Below are 18695 nucleotides of genomic sequence, written 5' to 3'. Positions count from 1 at the left end.
GTTATGGTGGTCTTGTTGGGAAACTGTTTGACAGACTTCACACCAGTGTTCTGGAACCGATGACCTTTCACTGTTAATTATTCGGCATGCATTTTGGGATACCCTCTTTGATTAGCACATTTAGAAATGTAACGTTGATTCTGTATTCATTGCTGACTCTTCTGCAGTGCCTACCACGGGACATCCTTAAACCTAGCTAAACTTTCTGCCTCATAGGATACCCTGGGTCCCATTGTATCAGAGGCACTGAGAGGGACACAGGACAGGAGCCCCAGCAGTGCCATGCTCTCTTCTGCAGTGGAGACTGGCAGCAGAGGCTCAGGGCCTGGCGACAGTGCAGCAGGCAGGTGGCAGAGACGGTGCTGCTGACATTGACCTCTGGGCTCAGCCAATGTCCATCAGGCTTTTCTGTAAAGATAACTTTTTCTGTTCATAATTAATAATAAGAAAAACCTATGGAGGTGGCTGAGAAGCAATCTTGTTTCTCAGTAAGCTTTCATTCACTTGTTTTAGTATCCATTGATGATTCTTGCCTAAATCAGTTTTTATTTCCAAGTGATCAAATAACAATATTATTATTATTTTTGAGACAAAGTCTAATTTTTTTTTTTTTTTGAGACGAAGTCTCGCTCTTGTCCCCCACACTGGATTACAGGCACCTGCCACTGCGCTCGGCTACTTTTTGCATTTTTAGTAGAGATGGGGTTTTACCATGTTGGCCAGGCTGGTCTTGAACAGCTGACCTTAGGTGATCCACCCACCTCAGCCTCCCAAAGTGCTGGGATTACAGGCGTGAGCCACCTGGCTTGCCGCCCACTAATTTTTAAATTTTTTGTGGAGACAGAGTCTCGATATGTTGCCCAGACTCCTAGGCACAAGTGATCCTCTACCTCAGCCTCCCAAAATGCTGGAATTACAGGTATGAGCCACCAGGCCCAGCCCCATTTCACTTTGTAAGTACTTTTTGTGATACCTGTAGCTCTTCTGCTCCATTAAGCAGGCCAGCAGGCTGTGTGTCTTATACCAAATTATGGTTTTACTACTGAGAATTAAAGCAATTAGAATTGTCACTATGACTGGGTGTGACTTGCAGTGTAGTCACAGCACTTTGGGAGGCCGAGGTGGGCGGATCCCTTGAGGCCAGGCCTGGCCAATATAGCAAAACCCCGTCTCTACTACAAATACAAAAAATAGCCACAAGTGGTAGTGCACACGTGTGATCGCAGCTACTTGGGAGGCAGAAGCAGGAGAATCGTTTGATCCGGGAGGCAGAGGTTGTGGTAAGCCGAGGTGGCGCCACTCACTCCAACCCGGCCGACAGAGTGAGACTCCATTTCAAAAAAAAAAAAATTTACCGGGCACGGTGGCTAACGCCTGTAATCCCAGCACTTTGGGAGGCTGAGGCGGGTGGATCACGAGGTCAAGAGATCGAGACCATCCTGGTCAACACGGTGAAACCCCATCTCTACTAAAAATACAAAAAATTATCTGGGCATGGTGGCGCGTGCCTGTAATCCCAGCTACTCAGGAGGCTGAGGCAGGAGAATTGCCCTGAACCCAGGAGGCAGAGGTTGTGGTGAGCCGAGATCACGCATTGCACTCCAGCCTGGGTAACAAGAGCGAAACTCTGTCTCAAAAAAAAAATTTGGGAAAAGCATTAGTTACTACTGTAATCTGCAGTTAGCAACAAAAAAATCTCCTAAAAACAGCTTAGGACGCAAGGGGCAGTGGCTCACACCTGTAATCCCAGCACACGCCTATAATCCCAAATGTATAAAGATTTCATTTCCTTATTTGGGTCAGCCTGTGTTGGTTGCAAAAAATATCTTGACTTTGCCAGTTTCAGTGGTCTCTTCTGCTGCTATTTTTAGATGAAAGATCCTCTTTACAGTGAATAAACAGTGTGACGTTCATTCCTTTCCATTTTAGTGTTCATATCAAAGTTTCTCACTTGTAAACCGCTTCCTGGCATACACAGCTTGTAAAAATCCACTTTCCTGACTCTTTCTTATCTCATTCTTTTATAGGTACTTCCTATTTAACAGACATCGTGTGGTGGGCTGGCACAATCGCAAGTAAGTAGCCTGTGTGATGGTCACTGCTCTGGGCACGCTGGAGTGGCTGCGTTAGGGTGGGAGGGTGTCATATGGCCTCTCCCAGGCCTGGCGTGTCTTTAGTTTAGATGCCCCTGCCTTCCCAGAGAACTCGCCCTGCTCCCCTTCCTCCCAGGACAAGTTGGGAGTGGTGGAGGCCTCTGCTGCCCATAATTAGCTGTGAATTCAGTCCAGGCCAATCTGTTCTGAGCCCAAAGAAATCAAAACAGCTCGCCGGGCGTGGTGGCTCAAGCCTGTAATCCCAGCACTTTGGGAGGCCGAGGCGGGTGGATCACGAGGTCAAGAGATCAAGACCATCCTGGTCAACATGGTGAAACCCCGTCTGTACTAAAAATACAAAAAATTAGCTGGGCACGGTGGCGCGTGCCTGTAATCCCAGCTACTCAGGAGGCTGAGGCAGGAGAATTGCCTGAACCCAGGAGGCGGAGGTTGTGGTGAGCAGAGATCGCGCCATTGCACTCCAGCCTGGGTAACAAGAGCGAAACTCCGTCTCAAAAATAAAAGAAAGAAATTAAAACAGTTCCTGCTTACTCGTGTAGTTCGACTGTTGGCGTCTGGTGAAATTCCATGTTAGGCTGCCTTGTTTTTCTCAGGGCGGCTGGTTTAACAAAGAACAGTTTTGTGACTCAAAGATCAGGTCATCTGCTGATAAAATTATTAGAGTTCAGAACTCTAAATGTGTTATAAAGGACACCTGTCTTTGAAATTTAGAAATACTGTGTATGGCTGGGCACGGTGGCTCATGCCTATAATCCCAGCACTTTGGGAGACTGAAACAGGTGGATTGTTTGGGCCCAGAAATTTGAGACCAGCCTGAGAAACACGGCAAAACCCCGTCTGTGCAACAACAAAAACACATTATCTGGGCATAGTGGTGTGCGCCTGTTTTCACAGCGATTTGGTGGCTGAGGTGGGACATTGCTTGAGACTGGGAGGTGGAGGCTACAGTGAGCCAGGATTACGACAGTGCCCTCCAGTCTGGGTGACGGAGCGAGACTCTGTCTCGAAAGGAAAAAAAGAAACATCATGTACTTTTTGTCTTTTAATCCGACATTACTTGGCAATGCCAGTTCTGTTCCTTGAAGAGCTCCTCTTTTGGCTCTGTCTGGGTGCCTCCCTGCCGCAGTCCTGTGCGGCAGCACTGTGTCCTCTTGGTATGCCAGTGGGCTGTCACCGTGGCCAGCCCCCTATGCTGGAGGGTGCCCAGGAAGCTCTGCCCGACTAGTGTGAAAGCAAGGATGTGTGAAGAGAGTGCAGATCTGCTCAGTGCTGCACCCATTTCCGTCACTGCTGGTCAGGTTCTGCATTTCTGTGGAGGGCTGAACCTACTCACTTCACTGATGGGACGAGTGAAGGTGTGGGGTCTGCCCCCTGACCCCTTAAACATGCAGGTGACACCCCAGATGTGATTCTTCTCAAGTAATGGGATGAAGTAGCCCTTTCAGAGCCGAGCCTTGCAAGACTCAACTCTGATCAGTGCTGAGAGAGAGCTCTGTAACTGCAAGCAGTACCCTTGTTATTTTCTTGACAGTGGCAGTTGGCCAGATTGGAAACTTCCTGGCTTACACGGCGGTCCCCACGGTCCTCGTAACTCCCCTGGGTGCCCTTGGAGTGCCGTTCGGGTGAGAGCCAAGATTTTATTTGGTATTTAATGTGTAGTTTAGATATGAGAACTTTTCATTTTAAATGTTTCTTTTAAAGTAATAAAAGCAAAATTATAACAGAAGATAGATCTTCAGGCCAGGGACGGTGGCTCACGTCTATAATTCCAGCACTTTGGGAGGCCAAGGTGGGCAAATTACTTTAGATCAGGAGTTTAAGACTGCCTGCCCACTAAAAATACAAAAAATCAGCCAGGCATCATGGCGACCACCTGTAGTCCCAGTTGCTTGGGAGGCTGAGGCACAAGATTGCTTGAACCTGGGGGGCGGAGGTTATAGTGAGTTGAGATGGTGCCACAGCACTCCAGCCTGGAAGACAGAGCAAGAAATTTATTTCTCGCTTAAAATAAAAAAGCTGCATGGGTGGCTCACGCCTGTAATTCCAGCACTTTGAGAGGCCAAGATGCGTGGATCATTTGAGGTGAGGAGTTATTGCCTCCTGGGTTCAGGCAATTCTCCTGCCTCAGCCTCCTGGGATTACAGGCATGTGCCACCATGCCCAGCTAATTTTTTGTATTTTGAGTAGAGACGGGGTTTCACCATGTTCACCAGGATGGTCTCGATCTCTTGACCTCGTGATCCACCCGCCTCGGCCTCCCAAAGTGCTGGGATTACAGGCGTGAGCCACTGCGCCCGGCCCTATTTTTTTTTTTAGATGGGGTTTCACTATGTTGGCCAGGCTGGTCTCAAACTCCTGACCTCGTGGTCTACCCACCTCAGCCTCCCAAAGGGCTGGGATTACAGGCATGAGCCACTGTGTCTGGCCGACAGCCCTGTTCTTAAGAAGCTCCCGACAGTGCTGTTGGGGCAATAAGCAACATCGCTGGAAGAACCAACAAGCGATACATGAATACATGACTACATGTTAAATGTTCATTGAGTAGCTGCCCAGAAACACAGGGGGATCACAGGGCAACAAGTGGGCCTGGAACTGGCCTGGGACAACGGGCGGACTGTGCGAAGCTGGGAAAGACCAGCCTGGCCTGCATGGCGAAACCCCATCTCTACTGAAAATACAAAAATTAGCCGGGCATGGTGGCAGGTGCCTGTAATCCCAGCTACTTGGGAGGTTGAGGCAGGAGAATCTCTTGGACATGGGAGGCCAGAGGACAAACATGTAAATGAATAGACTGAAACTGAGATTCTAGAAACAGACACTCACGTTTACAGTCAATTGATTTTTGCCAGGGGTACCAAGACAATTGAGTGGGGGAAAGAATAGTCTTTTCAAGACATGATGCTGAGCCAGCTGGATCTCCACATGCAGGTGAATGAAGTCGTGCTCCTGCCTCACACTGTATACAAATGTTAACTCAATGAATCAAAGGCCTAGATGTAAGAGCTAAAGTTTTAAAACTCTTAGAAGTAAACATAGATATAAGTCTTGAGGACCTTGGATTAGGTGATGATTTTCCAGTATAACACTTAAAGCACAAAAGCAGAAGCAACAGAAGAAGAATATATAAACTGGGTATCATAAAAATTAAAACCTTTGTGCTTAAAAGGATGCCATCAATGAACTGAAAACTCATGGAGTGGGAGGAAAATTTCAAATTATATATCTGATAAGGGATTTGTAGTTAGAATATATAAAAACTCTTGCTGGGTGCAGTGGCTCACGCCTGTAGTCCCAGCACTTTGGGAGGTTGGAGGATCACGAGGTCAGGAGTTTGAGACCAGCCTAGCCAACATGGTGAAACCCTATCTCTACTAAATACAAAAAAAAAAAAAAAAATGGCACTGTCAGCCAGGCACAGTGGCTCATGCCAATAATCTCAGCACTTTGGGGGGCTGAGGCGGGTGAATCACTTGAGGTCAGGAGTTCAAGACCAGCCTAGCCAACATGGTGAAACCCCATCTCTACTAAAAATACAAAAATCAGCCAGGCATGGTGGCAGGTGCCTGTAATTGCAGCTACTTGGGAAGCTGAAGCAGGAGAATTGCTTGAACCCGGGAGGTAGAGATTAAAGTGAGTTGAGATTGCGCCACTGCACACCAGCTTGGGTGACTGAGTGAGACTTCATCTCAATAAATGAATGAATGAAAATGGCACTGTGTTCTGGTATTCCACAATGGAATAAGAGATGGTTTGGTCCCGTGGTTCAGACTCTCCACTTTCGTGCACGGCAGCCCTTTCCCAGCTTCGCACAGTCCGCCCGTTGTCCCAGGCCAGTTCCAGGCCCACTTGTTGCCCTGTGATCCCCCTGTGTTTCTGGGCAGCTACTCAATGAACATTTAACATGTAGTCATGTATTCATGTATCGCTTGTTGGTTCTTCCAGCGATGTTGCTTATTGCCCCAACAGCAGTGTCGGGAGCTTCTTGAGAACAGGGCTGTCGGCCAGACACAGTGGCTCATGCCTGTAATCCCAGCCCTTTGGGAGGCTGAGGTGGGTAGACCACGAGGTCAGGAGTTTGAGACCAGCCTGGCCAACATAGTGAAACCCCATCTAAAAAAAAAAATAGGGCCGGGCGCAGTGGCTCACGCCTGTAATCCCAGCACTTTGGGAGGCCGAGGCGGGTGGATCACGAGGTCAAGAGATCGAGACCATCCTGGTCAACATGGTGAAACCCCGTCTCTACTCAAAATACAAAAAATTAGCTGGGCATGGTGGCACATGCCTGTAATCCCAGGAGGCTGAGGCAGGAGAATTGCCTGAACCCAGGAGGCGGAGGTTGTGGTGAGCCGAGATCACACCATTGCCCTCCAGCCTTGGTAACAAGAGTGAAACTCCATCTCAAAAAAAAAAAAAAGCCGGACGTGGTGGTGGGTGCCTGTAATCCCACTGACTTGGAAGGCAGAGGCAGAAGAATTGCTTGAACCTGGGAGGCGGAGGTTGCCATGAGCCAAGATTGCGCCACTGCACTCTAGTCCAGGGTATAATGTGAGACTCTGTGTCAAAAAAAAAAAAAAAAGAACAGAGCTGTCTAGAGACAAGAAGTGTGGTACAAGGGAAAAGAAGGCGTTTAGGATGTGTTGGGTGTCATGACCATACTTCTGTCTCTTGTTAGCTTTGTGGCCTTAGGTTCAATGCCAACCCTTGCTGGGGCTCAAGTTTCCTTATCTTTAAAATAGGAATGGCCGGGCGCGGTGGCTCACACCTGTAATCCCAGCACTTTGGGAGGCCGAGGCGGGTGGATCACGAGGTCAAGAGATCGAGACCATCCTGGTCAACATGGTGAAACCCCGTCTCTACTAAAAATACAAAAATTAGCTGGGCATGGTGGCGCGTGCCTGTAATCCCAGCTACTCAGGAGGCTGAGGCAGGAGAATTGCTTGAACCCAGAAGGCAGAGGTTGCGGTGAGCCGAGATCGCGCCATTGCACTCCAGCCTGGGGAACAAGAGGGAAACTCTGTCTCAAAAAATAATAATAATAATAAATAAATAAAATAGGGATTAAAGGAAGAAATGCAGTATGTACCTGAGCCTGGTGTGCCCTCCTCCAGATGCTCCTGTTTTCTGATCATCTTCAGCACACACATGAGTAAAGTGAGAAGGACCAGTCCCATGACTTAGTGAGGGCCAGGTGTTCCAATTCAGATTGTCTACTGATAATTACACAGAGAGGCCGGGCGCGGTGGCTCAAGCCTGTAATCCCAGCACTTTGGGAGGCCGAGGTGGGTGGATCACGAGGTCGAGAGATCGAGACCATCCTGGTCAACATGGTGAAGCCCCGTCTCTACTAAAAATACAAAAAATTAGCTGGGTATGGTGGCGTGTGCCTGTAATCCTAGCTACTCGGGAGGCTGAGGCAGGAGAATTGCCTGAACCCAGGAGGTGGAGGTTGCAGTGAGCTGAGATTGCACCATTGCACTCCAGCCTGGGTAACAAGAGTGAAACTTTGTCTCAAAAAAAAAAGATAATTACACAGAGAAAGAAGAAACACATCACAAGCCTGAAGATTATAGATGTTTTTGAAGAATACATTTTTTTTGCATTAATTATGTGACCACCTTTTAGAAGTTTTCAGTATTAGAGAAAATAACCACCCATACTTCTACTCTACTGCAATTACTATTAGGATTTTTATTTTTTCTTTTGTTTGTGCATTTTTCACTTAATTTATTTTTAAGTGTGTTTTTTGTTGTTTTTTTTTTTCGAGATGGAGTTTCGCTCTTGTCACCCAGGCTGGAGTGCAATGGCACGATCTCGGCTCACTGCAACCTCCGCCTCCTGGGTTCAGGCAATTCTCCTGCCTCAGCCTCCCGAGTAGCTGGGATTACAGGCACGCGCCAGCATGCCCAGCTAATTTTTGTATTTTTAGTAGAGACGGGCTTTCACCATGTTGACCAGGATGGTCTCGATCTCTCGACCTCGTGATCCACCTGCCTTGGCCTCCCAAAGTGCTGGGATTACAGGCGTGAGTTACTGTGCCCGGCCCTCTCTTTTTTTTTTTTTTTTTAATGCTAGCCTACATGCAGAGGAAGCATTACTTTTTACTTTTGGTCAGTCACAAAACTTTATACTGTGGTATATTTTATGTGCTGAGATAGTAATATAGTGGTGTAAGTTACACCTATCACTAACTATGTAATGAGTATATATGGAATTGTCCTGTCCTGTCCAGGCATGGTGACTCATGTCTATAATTCGAGCACTTCGAGAGGCCAAGGCAGTAGGATCGTTTGAGCCCAAGAGTTTGAGACTTGCCTGGGCAACCTAGTGAGACCTGGTCTCTACACAAATTTATTAATTGATTGATTGATTGATTGAGACGGGGTTTTACCATATTGGTCAGGCTGGTCTCGAACTCCTGACCTCAGGTGATCCACCGGCTTTGGCCTCCCAAAGTGGTGGGATTATAGGTGTGAGCCATCGCGCCCAGCCTCTACGCAAAATTTTTGAAAAATTAGCTGAGTGTGGTGGCATGCATCTGTAGTCTCAGCTACTTCAGAGCCTGAGGCAGGAGGACCACTTGATCCCAGGAATTTAAGCTTGTGGTGAGCTACGATTGTGCCATTGCACTTCAATCTTGGCAAAGGAGTGAGATCTGGTCTCTTAAAGGGAGGAAAAGAAGAAAAAGAAAATGGCTTTTCTAGATAAAAATATCTGCAGTTAGAAGAAAGGTCAGGTAGTTTGGTTTAAATTTTAATGATTTCTCTTTCTTCAATAAAGGTCCATTTTAGCTTCCTATCTCCTGAAGGAAAAGCTCAACATCTTGGGCAAGTTGGGGTGCCTGCTAAGCTGTGCAGGCTCTGTCGTGCTGATCATCCACTCCCCAAAGTCTGAGAGTGTGACGACTCAGGCTGAACTAGAAGAGAAGCTGACCAACCCAGGTAATTCCTTTCTAACAGTGCTGCCAAGAAGGTTTGCAGCAGGAGTCACAACTTTTTTAACCACATCTTCCCATCTGACGCTTCCTGGCGGGGCAGATGAAACATGTGTCCACCCTGATCTGTTACTGTAGATCTGTGTTCTCTGGGCACATGTGTCGGGTGGCTGTGCTCGCAGGCTAGCCCTCTGCCCTCACTCTCCCTCCTGATCCTCACACCCTGCAGGGAGTCTCCGTGGCCTGGCATTCCTCTGGGTTCTCTTCTGGGACCTTGTGCATGGGCGCTCTTCCCACAGTGGCTCCCCTCAGGCCACCCTCCCAAGTTTGACTGCCACCTGCCCCTCCCCACATACCTTTCCTGGTGTGCCCTGCCCTGTCTGCCCTTCCCTCCACCGCGGCACTTCGCTCCCTCCAGCATGAAGCTCTGTGATAACATAGACCTGGTATCTCTTATGTTTAGATTCTTCATACAGCTCTGTGTATATATTTTTTGATGTAATTTCTTTTTCTTTTTGGATAAATGCATTAAAAACTGCGTCTACATGATTACAACAGACTTAAAGTATAGATTTGACTTAAAGTAGACCACCCTTTGTTGCTGACCAAGTAGGCAGGTGCCAGCACAGCACTACCTCCACATCAGCTCGCTGGTTTGCAGGTCCACACTCGCTGGTTTGCAGGTCCACATCAGCTCGCTGGTTTGCAGGTCCACACTCGCTGGTTTGCATGTCCACAACCCAGTTTGCATGTCCACCCTTGCTGATTTTCGTAGCCAGCAGTTCCAGCCCTCTCAGGTCCATTTGTGATCATAGAAAACACAACCTGTTTACACACGTAATTTCAAACCCTCAGTGTCATGCCCTAAGCGTGAGATAAAGGAGGAATACCAAGACAAGACTTCAAAATGAAACATGGAATTCAGTATATAAATGCTCAGGTCCAACTATAAAGAGAAGACATATTGAAGCTGGCAGACCCCACACCTCGTGAGGAGTGACTGAGGGTCTGGTAGCTGCAGATACAGACCGACATGGGTGTCCTGTTATGGACTCAGATACTTGAGGTCTTGCTGTCAACAGAATGATCCTCATATGGAGCATAAACGTTGAAGTTTTGTTCAAAGAAAGAACAGGCCTCCCTCAATTTACATGGAAGTGGCGCTTCTGAAAAATTCAGCATATATTACATCCATGCAAAAATTACTTTGTTTCATGCATAAAATAGGTTCTAGGCTCTGATTATCATAAACATATTTTTACTTGCAAGTCCAAGGAGACAGTCAGGAGTTGTGAGGAGAATGGGATGATTTTTGATGGTGGGAGGGGAGCTGTCTGCACATGCCCCTGCCCATTGGATGCAGCCCCCAATCACTGCAACACCCACAAACACCCCTCACAGCTTAATGTCCTCCCTCCTGGCCCCTGCCTTACCCCTGCCCCCTGGATTCCCAGGTGCTATTTTGAAACCTTGGTGCATCTCCATTGACTTGTATTGTTAAGAGAATGGTTCTAGGCTGGGTGCAGCGGCTCATGCTTATAATCCTAGCACTTTGGGAGGCTGAGGAGGACAGCTCAGCTGAGGTCAGGAGTTCAAGACCAGCTTGGCCAGCATGGCGAAATCCCATCCCTACTAGAAATACAGAAATTAGCTGGGCGTCATGGTAGACACCTGTAATCCCAGCCACTCAGGAGGCTGAGGCAGGAGAATCTATTGAACCTGGGAGGCAGAGGTTGCAGTGAGCAGAGATTACACCACTGCACTCCAGTCTGGGCAACAAGAGTGAAACTCCATTTCATAAAATAACGAAAAAACCTAAAAAACAAAGAGAATGGTTCTGATAGAGGACCATGTAAACATTTAGGAGCTGTAAGCTTTGTTTTTTTTTCTTTTAAGACTGAGTCTCACAGTGTCACCCAGGTTGGAGTGCAGTGGTGCGATCTTGGCTCACTGCAACCTCCGCCTCCTGGGTTCAAGCAATTCTTCTGTTTCAGCCTCCTGAGTAGCTGGGATTACAGGCACGTGCCACCACGCCCAGATAATTTTTCTATTTTAGTAGAGATAGGGTTTCACCATGTTGACCAGGATGGTCTCGATCTCTTGACCTCATGATCCTCCTGTCTCGACTTCCCAACCTGCTGGGATTACAGGTGTGGGCTACTGCAGCTGGCCAGGAGCTGTAAATTTTTTTTTTTTTTGAGACGGAGTTTTGCTGTTGTTACCCAGACTGGAGTTCAATGACATGATCTTGGCTCACTGCAACCTCCGCCTTCTGGGTTCAAGGGATTCTCCTGCCTCAGCCTCCCGAGTAGCTGGGACTACAGGCGCACACCACCATGCCCAGCTAATTTTTGTATTTTTAGTAGAGACGGGGTTTCACCTCATTGACCAGGATGGTCTCGATCTCTTGACCTCGTGATCCACCCGCCTCGGCCTCCAAAAGTGCTGGGATTACAGGTGTGGGCCTGTAAATGTTTTAACAGTGAAAATGAGGGGAATAATTTTGTGGAAGGTAATCGGCGGATCTAGTAAATTCAAGCCAAAACATGCTTGCCCCCCAGGGCTGTGCCACAGTGGCGGCGGGTGGCGACACGGGTGCTGCCCCAGTCACCCCCCCTCCCCCGGCTGCTGGGCGGCGTGTGCCGTGAGGCCGACTGCCGGGTGACCGCGTGCCGTCTGTGTTCCAGTGTTTGTGGGCTACCTGTGCATCGTGCTGCTCATGCTGCTGCTGCTCATCTTCTGGATTGCGCCGGCCCACGGGCCCACCAACATCATGGTCTACATCAGCATCTGCTCTTTGCTGGGCAGTTTCACCGTGCCTTCCACCAAGGGCATTGGGCTGGCGGCCCAAGACATCTTGCACAACAACCCGTCCAGCCAGAGAGCCCTCTGCCTGTGCCTGGTGCTCCTGGCCGTGCTCGGCTGTAGCATCATCGTCCAGTTCAGGTACATCAACAAGGCGCTGGAGTGCTTCGACTCCTCGGTGTTCGGGGCCATCTACTACGTCGTGTTCACCACGCTGGTCCTGCTGGCCTCAGCCATCCTCTTCCGGGAGTGGAGCAACGTGGGCCTGGTGGACTTCTTGGGGATGGCCTGTGGATTCACGACCGTCTCCGTGGGGATTGTCCTGATACAGGTGTTCAAAGAGTTCAATTTCAACCTTGGGGAGATGAACAAATCTAATATGAAAACAGACTAGATTGCAGTAGGGGCTCGGATGGTTCGAGGAACAGGCATTGGAGGTAGTCTTGATTGGATGTGAAGTAGAAGAGGTCCTCGATCTTGGTGTTTGAGTTGACTGGATGGTAGCAGGTGGTCTGGTGGACTGGGGGGAGTGGAGCTTAGCACCAGAGCAGAGGCCCAGCCAGCCCTCTGCAGCCCAAAGGTGCCTAATGGTTGCCTGGCACCATGTCTCTCATATGAGACAAATCTCGTTTTCATTTCCATTAACCAGGAAGCTTTCATGAATATTCTCTTCTTTTAAAACATTTTAACATTAAACAGAAAAAGATGGGCTCTTTCTGGTTAGTTGTTACAGGATAGCAGAGATATTTTTACTTAGGTTACTTTGGAAATGAGAGATTGTTGTCTTGAACTCTGGTTTACAGTGAATGTGTCTGTGGTTGTGTTAGTTTGCATTAAGCATGTATAACATTCAAGTATGTCATCCAAATAAGGAGGCATACACATTAAATTGTTTTTAACCCTCTGACAAGTTGACTCTTCGGCCCTGACCCCCACCCAAGACATTTAAACAGCAGAGAAGAGTTAATGAACGTGATGGAGTGTTCCACCGGCAGGATGGCTTTTCAATAGGTCAAATCAATTTCAGTGCCTTTATCACTTGAATTATTAACTATTACTGTGTATATGTTCTTAGGTTAGAATGCAACTTCCTTGCGTATGCTTTAATATTTTAGTATTCAAGTTACAAATGTACAAGGCAGTTAGAAATAATGCAGTCACGTGTCACTTAGTGACAGCAAAACATTCTGAGAAATGCATTGTAAGCAGACTGTATTGTGTGAACATCGGGGGGGTGCACTTACACCAACCTAGATGGGACACCTGTTACCCACCTGGGGTGGATGGTACAGCCTGCTGCTCCTGGCGTCACATCTGTGCAGCATGTGACTGTACTGAATACTGTGGGCAACTGTAACATAGTGGTGAGTGTTTGTGTTTCCAAACATAGGAAGGGTGCAGTAAAACTGTGGCATTACAGTCCTACAGCATCACTGTCATGTAGGTGGTGTGTCTTTGAGAGAAGCGTGTTTACATGGTGCACGACTGTATATTCACTGGAAGATAGTCAAGACTAAAGACACATTAGAGCAAACTGACCCATTTAACTTGGTTCAATTAAAGACAGCTGATTTAAGGAGCATGACATATTATTTTATTTGTATTCAATCTCTGTACCTGGGATTCAGTATCAAATATATCCACATTCTTTATCAGCAAGCATTTATGGCCATTCGGAAGAAATAAATTCTGTAACTTGATGATAAAGCTAAATGGGAGAGTAGCTATCCAGTAGCTCACAGATGGAGCTACTGTCATACAGGAATAAGATAAAGGACACAGTTGAGGTTAGGTTCGCTTCCAAAAATTGTAACTCACAGTTTTAGAAAGAATTTCTAGCAAAAAAACAATGAATATAGCCATTTCCTTGTTGTTTGCAATGGCAGAGCATCCTGGAGTTCCTCACCTAACCTCTCCTTATATGTCCTAAATGCAAAAGAGCCATTAATTATGCCAGTGTTTGAATCAAAGAGGTCATTCTTCTGTCTGTAGTGACCGTCCACGTGTTCCAAATGGAGCAAAGCATGAAGTGAGGCAAATATTTCACCACAGGGAACAACTCTGCCAAGTTGAAAGATGGGGTTGGGCAAAGGAAATTAGGTGATGTAGAACATAAAATTTAATAATACGTGATTAAAGTTCTTCAGTTAGAAAAAAACATGTTTTTATAGGCAAAAATAACTTTTTTTTTTTTTTTTTTTTGAGACGGAGTTTCACTCTTGTTACCCAGGCAGGCTGGAGTGCAATGGCGTGATCTCGGCTCACCACAATCTCCGCCTCCTGGGTTCAGGCAAATCTCCTGCCTCAGCCTCCTGAGTAGCTGGGATTACAGGCACGTGCCACCACGCCCAGCTAATTTTTTGTATTTTTAGTAGAGACGGGGTTTCACCATGTTGACCAGGATGGTCTCGATCTCTTGACCTCGTGATCCACCCACCTCGGCCTCCCAAAGTGCTGGGATTACAGGCTTGAGCCACCACACCCGGCCCAAAAAGAACATTTCTAAAGTAAAGTCTCAACAAATGGCTTCCTAAAGTGTTGAGTAAAGAGGTGAAATAAAATGAGAAGAGTTTAATACAGAGAGAAAAGTAACTTTAAATTTAACGTGTACGTGATGATCAAGTGTTGTCAGTGATTTGTGAACTAAGAGCAGCAACAAAATTATTTTAAGAAATTTTAAATCCTCTATTAATGGATGGTTAACCAATGTTCAAAGTCCACTACCCCTTGTATCAGCAGTGCTTTTGGGAATGCAGGCCTTAACTTATGGAACTGAACTTTCTGAAAACGTAGTGTATCAGTATCAGTGTACTTTTAGGCATAAAAATGGTTTCCTAGGTAAGGAGTGTGAGATGGTCAGCCAATACATGTGGCTAACATATCATGAGAAAGTTCATGTGTCACATGAACATTATCACGTTTGTTTTGCTACAGCTTTCATATGAAATTTAATTTAAATACAGCTCTTGGTGTCCTTTATTATATTTTCATCCACAAGTATACCATTGATACTGAGAGGTGGTATTTTCCTGATCTTTTCTATGATTTTTTTAGAGTAAAATAAAATCTCAAAGTATTAATAGCTTTTCTCCTCTTGAAAGTGACTGCTCCTGGGACAGTTGGCATCTTCCAGGGTTACCTCCGTTAGGCAGATACTTTAATAGGGTACTCAGCTCTTCTTCCAGGGAAACAAAGTTCATGTTATCCATCGTTTCTCAAGCACATGACGCTAGGCTCAAAGTAAATGACGTGACCAGTGGTTGAACAGTCTAATTTTCAAATTTCTTTTTTTTTGAGACGGAGTTTCACTCTTGTTACCCAGGCTGGAGTGCAATGGTGCAATCTCGGCTAACCCCACCTCCGCCTCCTGGGTTCAGGCAATTCTCCTGCCTCAGTTTTCTGAGTAGCTGGATTACAGGCACGTGCCATCATGCCCAGCTCATTTTTTGTATTTTTAGTAGAGATGGGGTTTCACCATGTTGACCAGGATGGTTTCCATCTCTTGACCTCGTGATCCACCCACCTTGGCCTCCCAAAGTGCTGGGATAACAGGCGTGAACCACCGCGCCCGGCCTCAAATATCATATAGAGCATATAACTTCTGATTTAATAGTATTTATTTTAAAAATCTATGTTTCCACCATTCATTTGGAAACAGAAAAAAAGCCCCAAAGTGAGAACTTTAGGGGAAGGCCTAGAACATGGATGGATTTTAGTGGGCCTTTCCAAAAGTAGATGCACTTGAAATATTTTCAAATTATCATAGTATTCTTTGAAAAAAAGATGCTTACTGTATACTTGTTTTCAGGCATCCTGTAAAATCAAAGGTTTTGATCACAATATGCAGATTTCCTGGATAGATACTGAAATAGGCCATTTCTCTCTTCCTCTTGGGCAATGCCTTGTTTTCTCCTCTGGATATTTGCATTTTAAAGATTGTTTCCCATTCTGCTGGTTGATCAAAGCTAGGGCCAATTAAGGATTCTAATCCTAACCCCTCACCATGAAGGCCCCCGAGCATCTTCCTGGTTGGCAGGACCTTGCCATCTCTGTGGAGAAGGTGCTGGGGAGGGCAGCCCTTCCCCTGCTGCCTGGAGCGAGGTCCTGCCCATGCTGGGGACTTTGGGGGAGGAATCTGGTGTTCTGGGGGCCCTGCTCAGCTCTCATCACGGTCTTTTCCTATTGGAATGTTAGTGAAATAGACTTCGCAGCTGTTTGTTCAGCGATAAGGAACGTTCTTTCAGTTCCTGCTCTCCAGGCCGATTTGCTGCACTCAGTTGTCTTTCCGGAAGTTGATCCCAGTGGTAATATGTTGGCGTTTGTTCTTCTTTGTCTGTTTCTGAGAAGTGAGTACTCTTCACCTGTGCAGTCGTCTTTCCTTCTCCCTAGATGGCTCAGCTCTTTGTAAATGTGTTCAGCTTCTACAGGCCAGTTCTAGACTTTGGAGAGGCAGTGTCTCCCAGGTGTGACACCTGGTCTGTGGAAACAGGTGTGATGGCCACAGGCTCCTGCCCTTCCGTCTGCTCTGGAGAGTCTTCTTTTTCAAGCTGCTAAACTCACCCAGAAGAGGGCAGAGAGTGCTCCCGCCGTTCCCAGAGCCCCTCCCTCTGCGCTGATACCTGCGCGATGCTGACTTAGGCTTCCTGCCACCAAGCAGGAAACTAGAAAGAGAACATTTCAGTTTAAGGTCTGTTCACGACTGCATGGATTAGCTTCTGTGTTCTCAAGTTGTGCATTTCACGGTGTCGACACCGAGGGTGTTGTTTACCCGTCGGGGGGGATTGGATGGAGTCTTGGTGTTTTCGTCTTCTCAGGGACCAAAAATGTTATTGACTCCTTAACTTCAACCTTCCTCCCAAGGACATGTCCATGTTCATTTTTTGTAGGTTTTACTCACATTCGTAGGTAGATTCTGTTAATGGGAGTTGGAAAGAAAAGACCAGTTTGTACACCAGTCACACCACAAGGCAGTTTATCACATAAAATACCTCAATTTTTTGTATTCCTCATTTCCACCTCACAGTTGTACTGGTGATGAATTTTAAGGGTCTGTCCTTTAGCTTGTAGGTGATGTATCTCATCTGGCCAGATTCTTACACCTCCATTGTATACTTGAAAAGGTTCAGCATTACAGGAATGGCGATGAGAATTTGGCCCATTACCCCCACTCATTTATTTTCATGCACATTCCTCACATGCAACAAAATAATTGTATTTTAAGAAAATGTAACTTTGTTACATCAAAATCTATTGTGTAGTAAAAAGTTGATATTCCGTAGAACAAGGATCATGTAAATAAATGTCTATTTCACATGTACCCAAAGCGTTTAAGAAGCAGAGTCTAGGGCCCAGAGCATGAGCCAGGAAGGAGGATGCTTTTCTTCTTTTCTCTGTTTTTCCCTGAATTGTGCAAACATAGGTGAGTCTCTTAACCTTTCTGTGCCTCAGTTTTTCTACCTCTAAAGGGGTGGGATGGCCCTCCAAATTGTTTCTAAAACTCCAGCAGTTTCAGTGGTTTTCTGGTGGCCTGAGAGGAGGGCGCGGTGTTCAGAAGTGCCGAACGGTGGAAACTCCGCTTGCGCGACCGTGAAACCTGCTGAGGACCGCGTGCTGAGAGGCAAAGGAAGCACTGGGTGTAAAGTTTGCATGATTCCATGAAGCTTTAAGTTTCCTTTTTTTGTTTTAAAAGAAAGGGTTTTATATGTTCCATTGTAAAATATGGAAATTAAACAGGGACTTGAAAAAGTCTCACTGAAAGACCACCTTCCGATGATGTGATGGGCCCCTCTGACATTCGGCCGAGGTCTGTGTTCTGAAAACATTTAATGGCCTGTGAAACAAGGAGAGTCTGTGCACTGCATTTGTAATAAATGATACTGAACTTCCTGCTTCCAAGCAGCTCAACCCTGATGATGAACTGACCCCAGGCGAATGTCAGGACTCCCAAACCACTAGTGCCAAAGGGTCATGTTGAAAAGTTCAGAATATTTATTTGTCAGAATATAATAATTGCCCCCCACCTTAGTATTTTTGCACTTTACAGTAATTTAGATAACGTTTTTCAGTAGCTTGCGTGTTTTGCCTTTTCAAAGGATAACTATTATTTTCTTGAAAAATTGAATATAACCATGAAGGAGAGGAAGATGATGAAAATGTCCAATGTTGATTGGTTGTTTAAAAGTCTTGTCCTGTAAATGTGCTGGGGAGTTTCCAATCAGCATACAGGCACACGTTTGTCAGTGGCTAAGACTTGCTTATATTTTGCTTTATAGTTGTAGCCAGAGCATGTTGTTATTGCCTTATGTAAATAAAAAGGCTATTAAGTTTTCCAGTAATATTTATTAATCTGTATGTGTTCTAAAATAAAATAACTTATTTCTAGCTGAACATTTGTTGATTTTTTTTCCCCCTTTACTTGAAATGCTTGTGTAATCTCAGGTTCCAAATCATCCCAGTTCCTCACATTTTTACGATTTTCTTTTTTTAGAAATGAGTAGCCTAGGCCAGGTGTGGTCACTCACACCTACAATCCCAGCACTTTGGGAGGCCGAGGCGGGTGGATCGCGAGGTCAAAAGATCGAGACCATCCTGGTCAACATGGTGAAACCTCGTCTCTACTAAAAATACAAAAATTAGCTGGGCATGGTGGTGCGCGCCTGTAGTCCCGGCTACTCGGGAGGCTGAGGCAGGAGAATTGCTTGAACCCAGGAGGCGGAGGTTTCGGTGAGCCGAGATCATGCCATTGCATTGCAGTCTGGGTAGCAACAGCAAAACTCCGTCTCGAAAAAAATATATATATATTTTTGTAGAGACAGGGTCTACTTCTGTTGCCCAAACTGGTATCC

The 18695-nt window shown here is 46.3% G+C and overlaps 1 protein-coding gene across 1 annotated transcript in view; it reads left to right on the top strand.

The window, feature by feature from the left end:
* Positions 1–18237, top strand: part of NIPA1 (NIPA magnesium transporter 1) — a 32092-nt gene extending 13855 nt beyond the window's left edge. Inside the window, exons 2-5 of the mRNA XM_002749039.6 lie at positions 2028–2075; positions 3646–3736; positions 8892–9052; positions 11733–18237. Of these exons, the coding sequence (XP_002749085.4) occupies positions 2028–2075; positions 3646–3736; positions 8892–9052; positions 11733–12244 (812 nt within the window). The 3' untranslated portion in view covers positions 12245–18237. The remainder of the gene's footprint in view (positions 1–2027; positions 2076–3645; positions 3737–8891; positions 9053–11732) is intronic.
* The last annotated feature ends 458 nt before the right edge of the window (positions 18238–18695 follow it).

Source organism: Callithrix jacchus, chromosome 6 (genome assembly GCF_049354715.1).
Source record: "Callithrix jacchus isolate 240 chromosome 6, calJac240_pri, whole genome shotgun sequence".
Lineage (NCBI taxonomy): Eukaryota > Metazoa > Chordata > Mammalia > Primates > Cebidae > Callithrix > Callithrix jacchus.
Note: the sequence above shows the minus strand (reverse complement) of the source record. Positions and strands in the feature narration are given on the sequence as shown.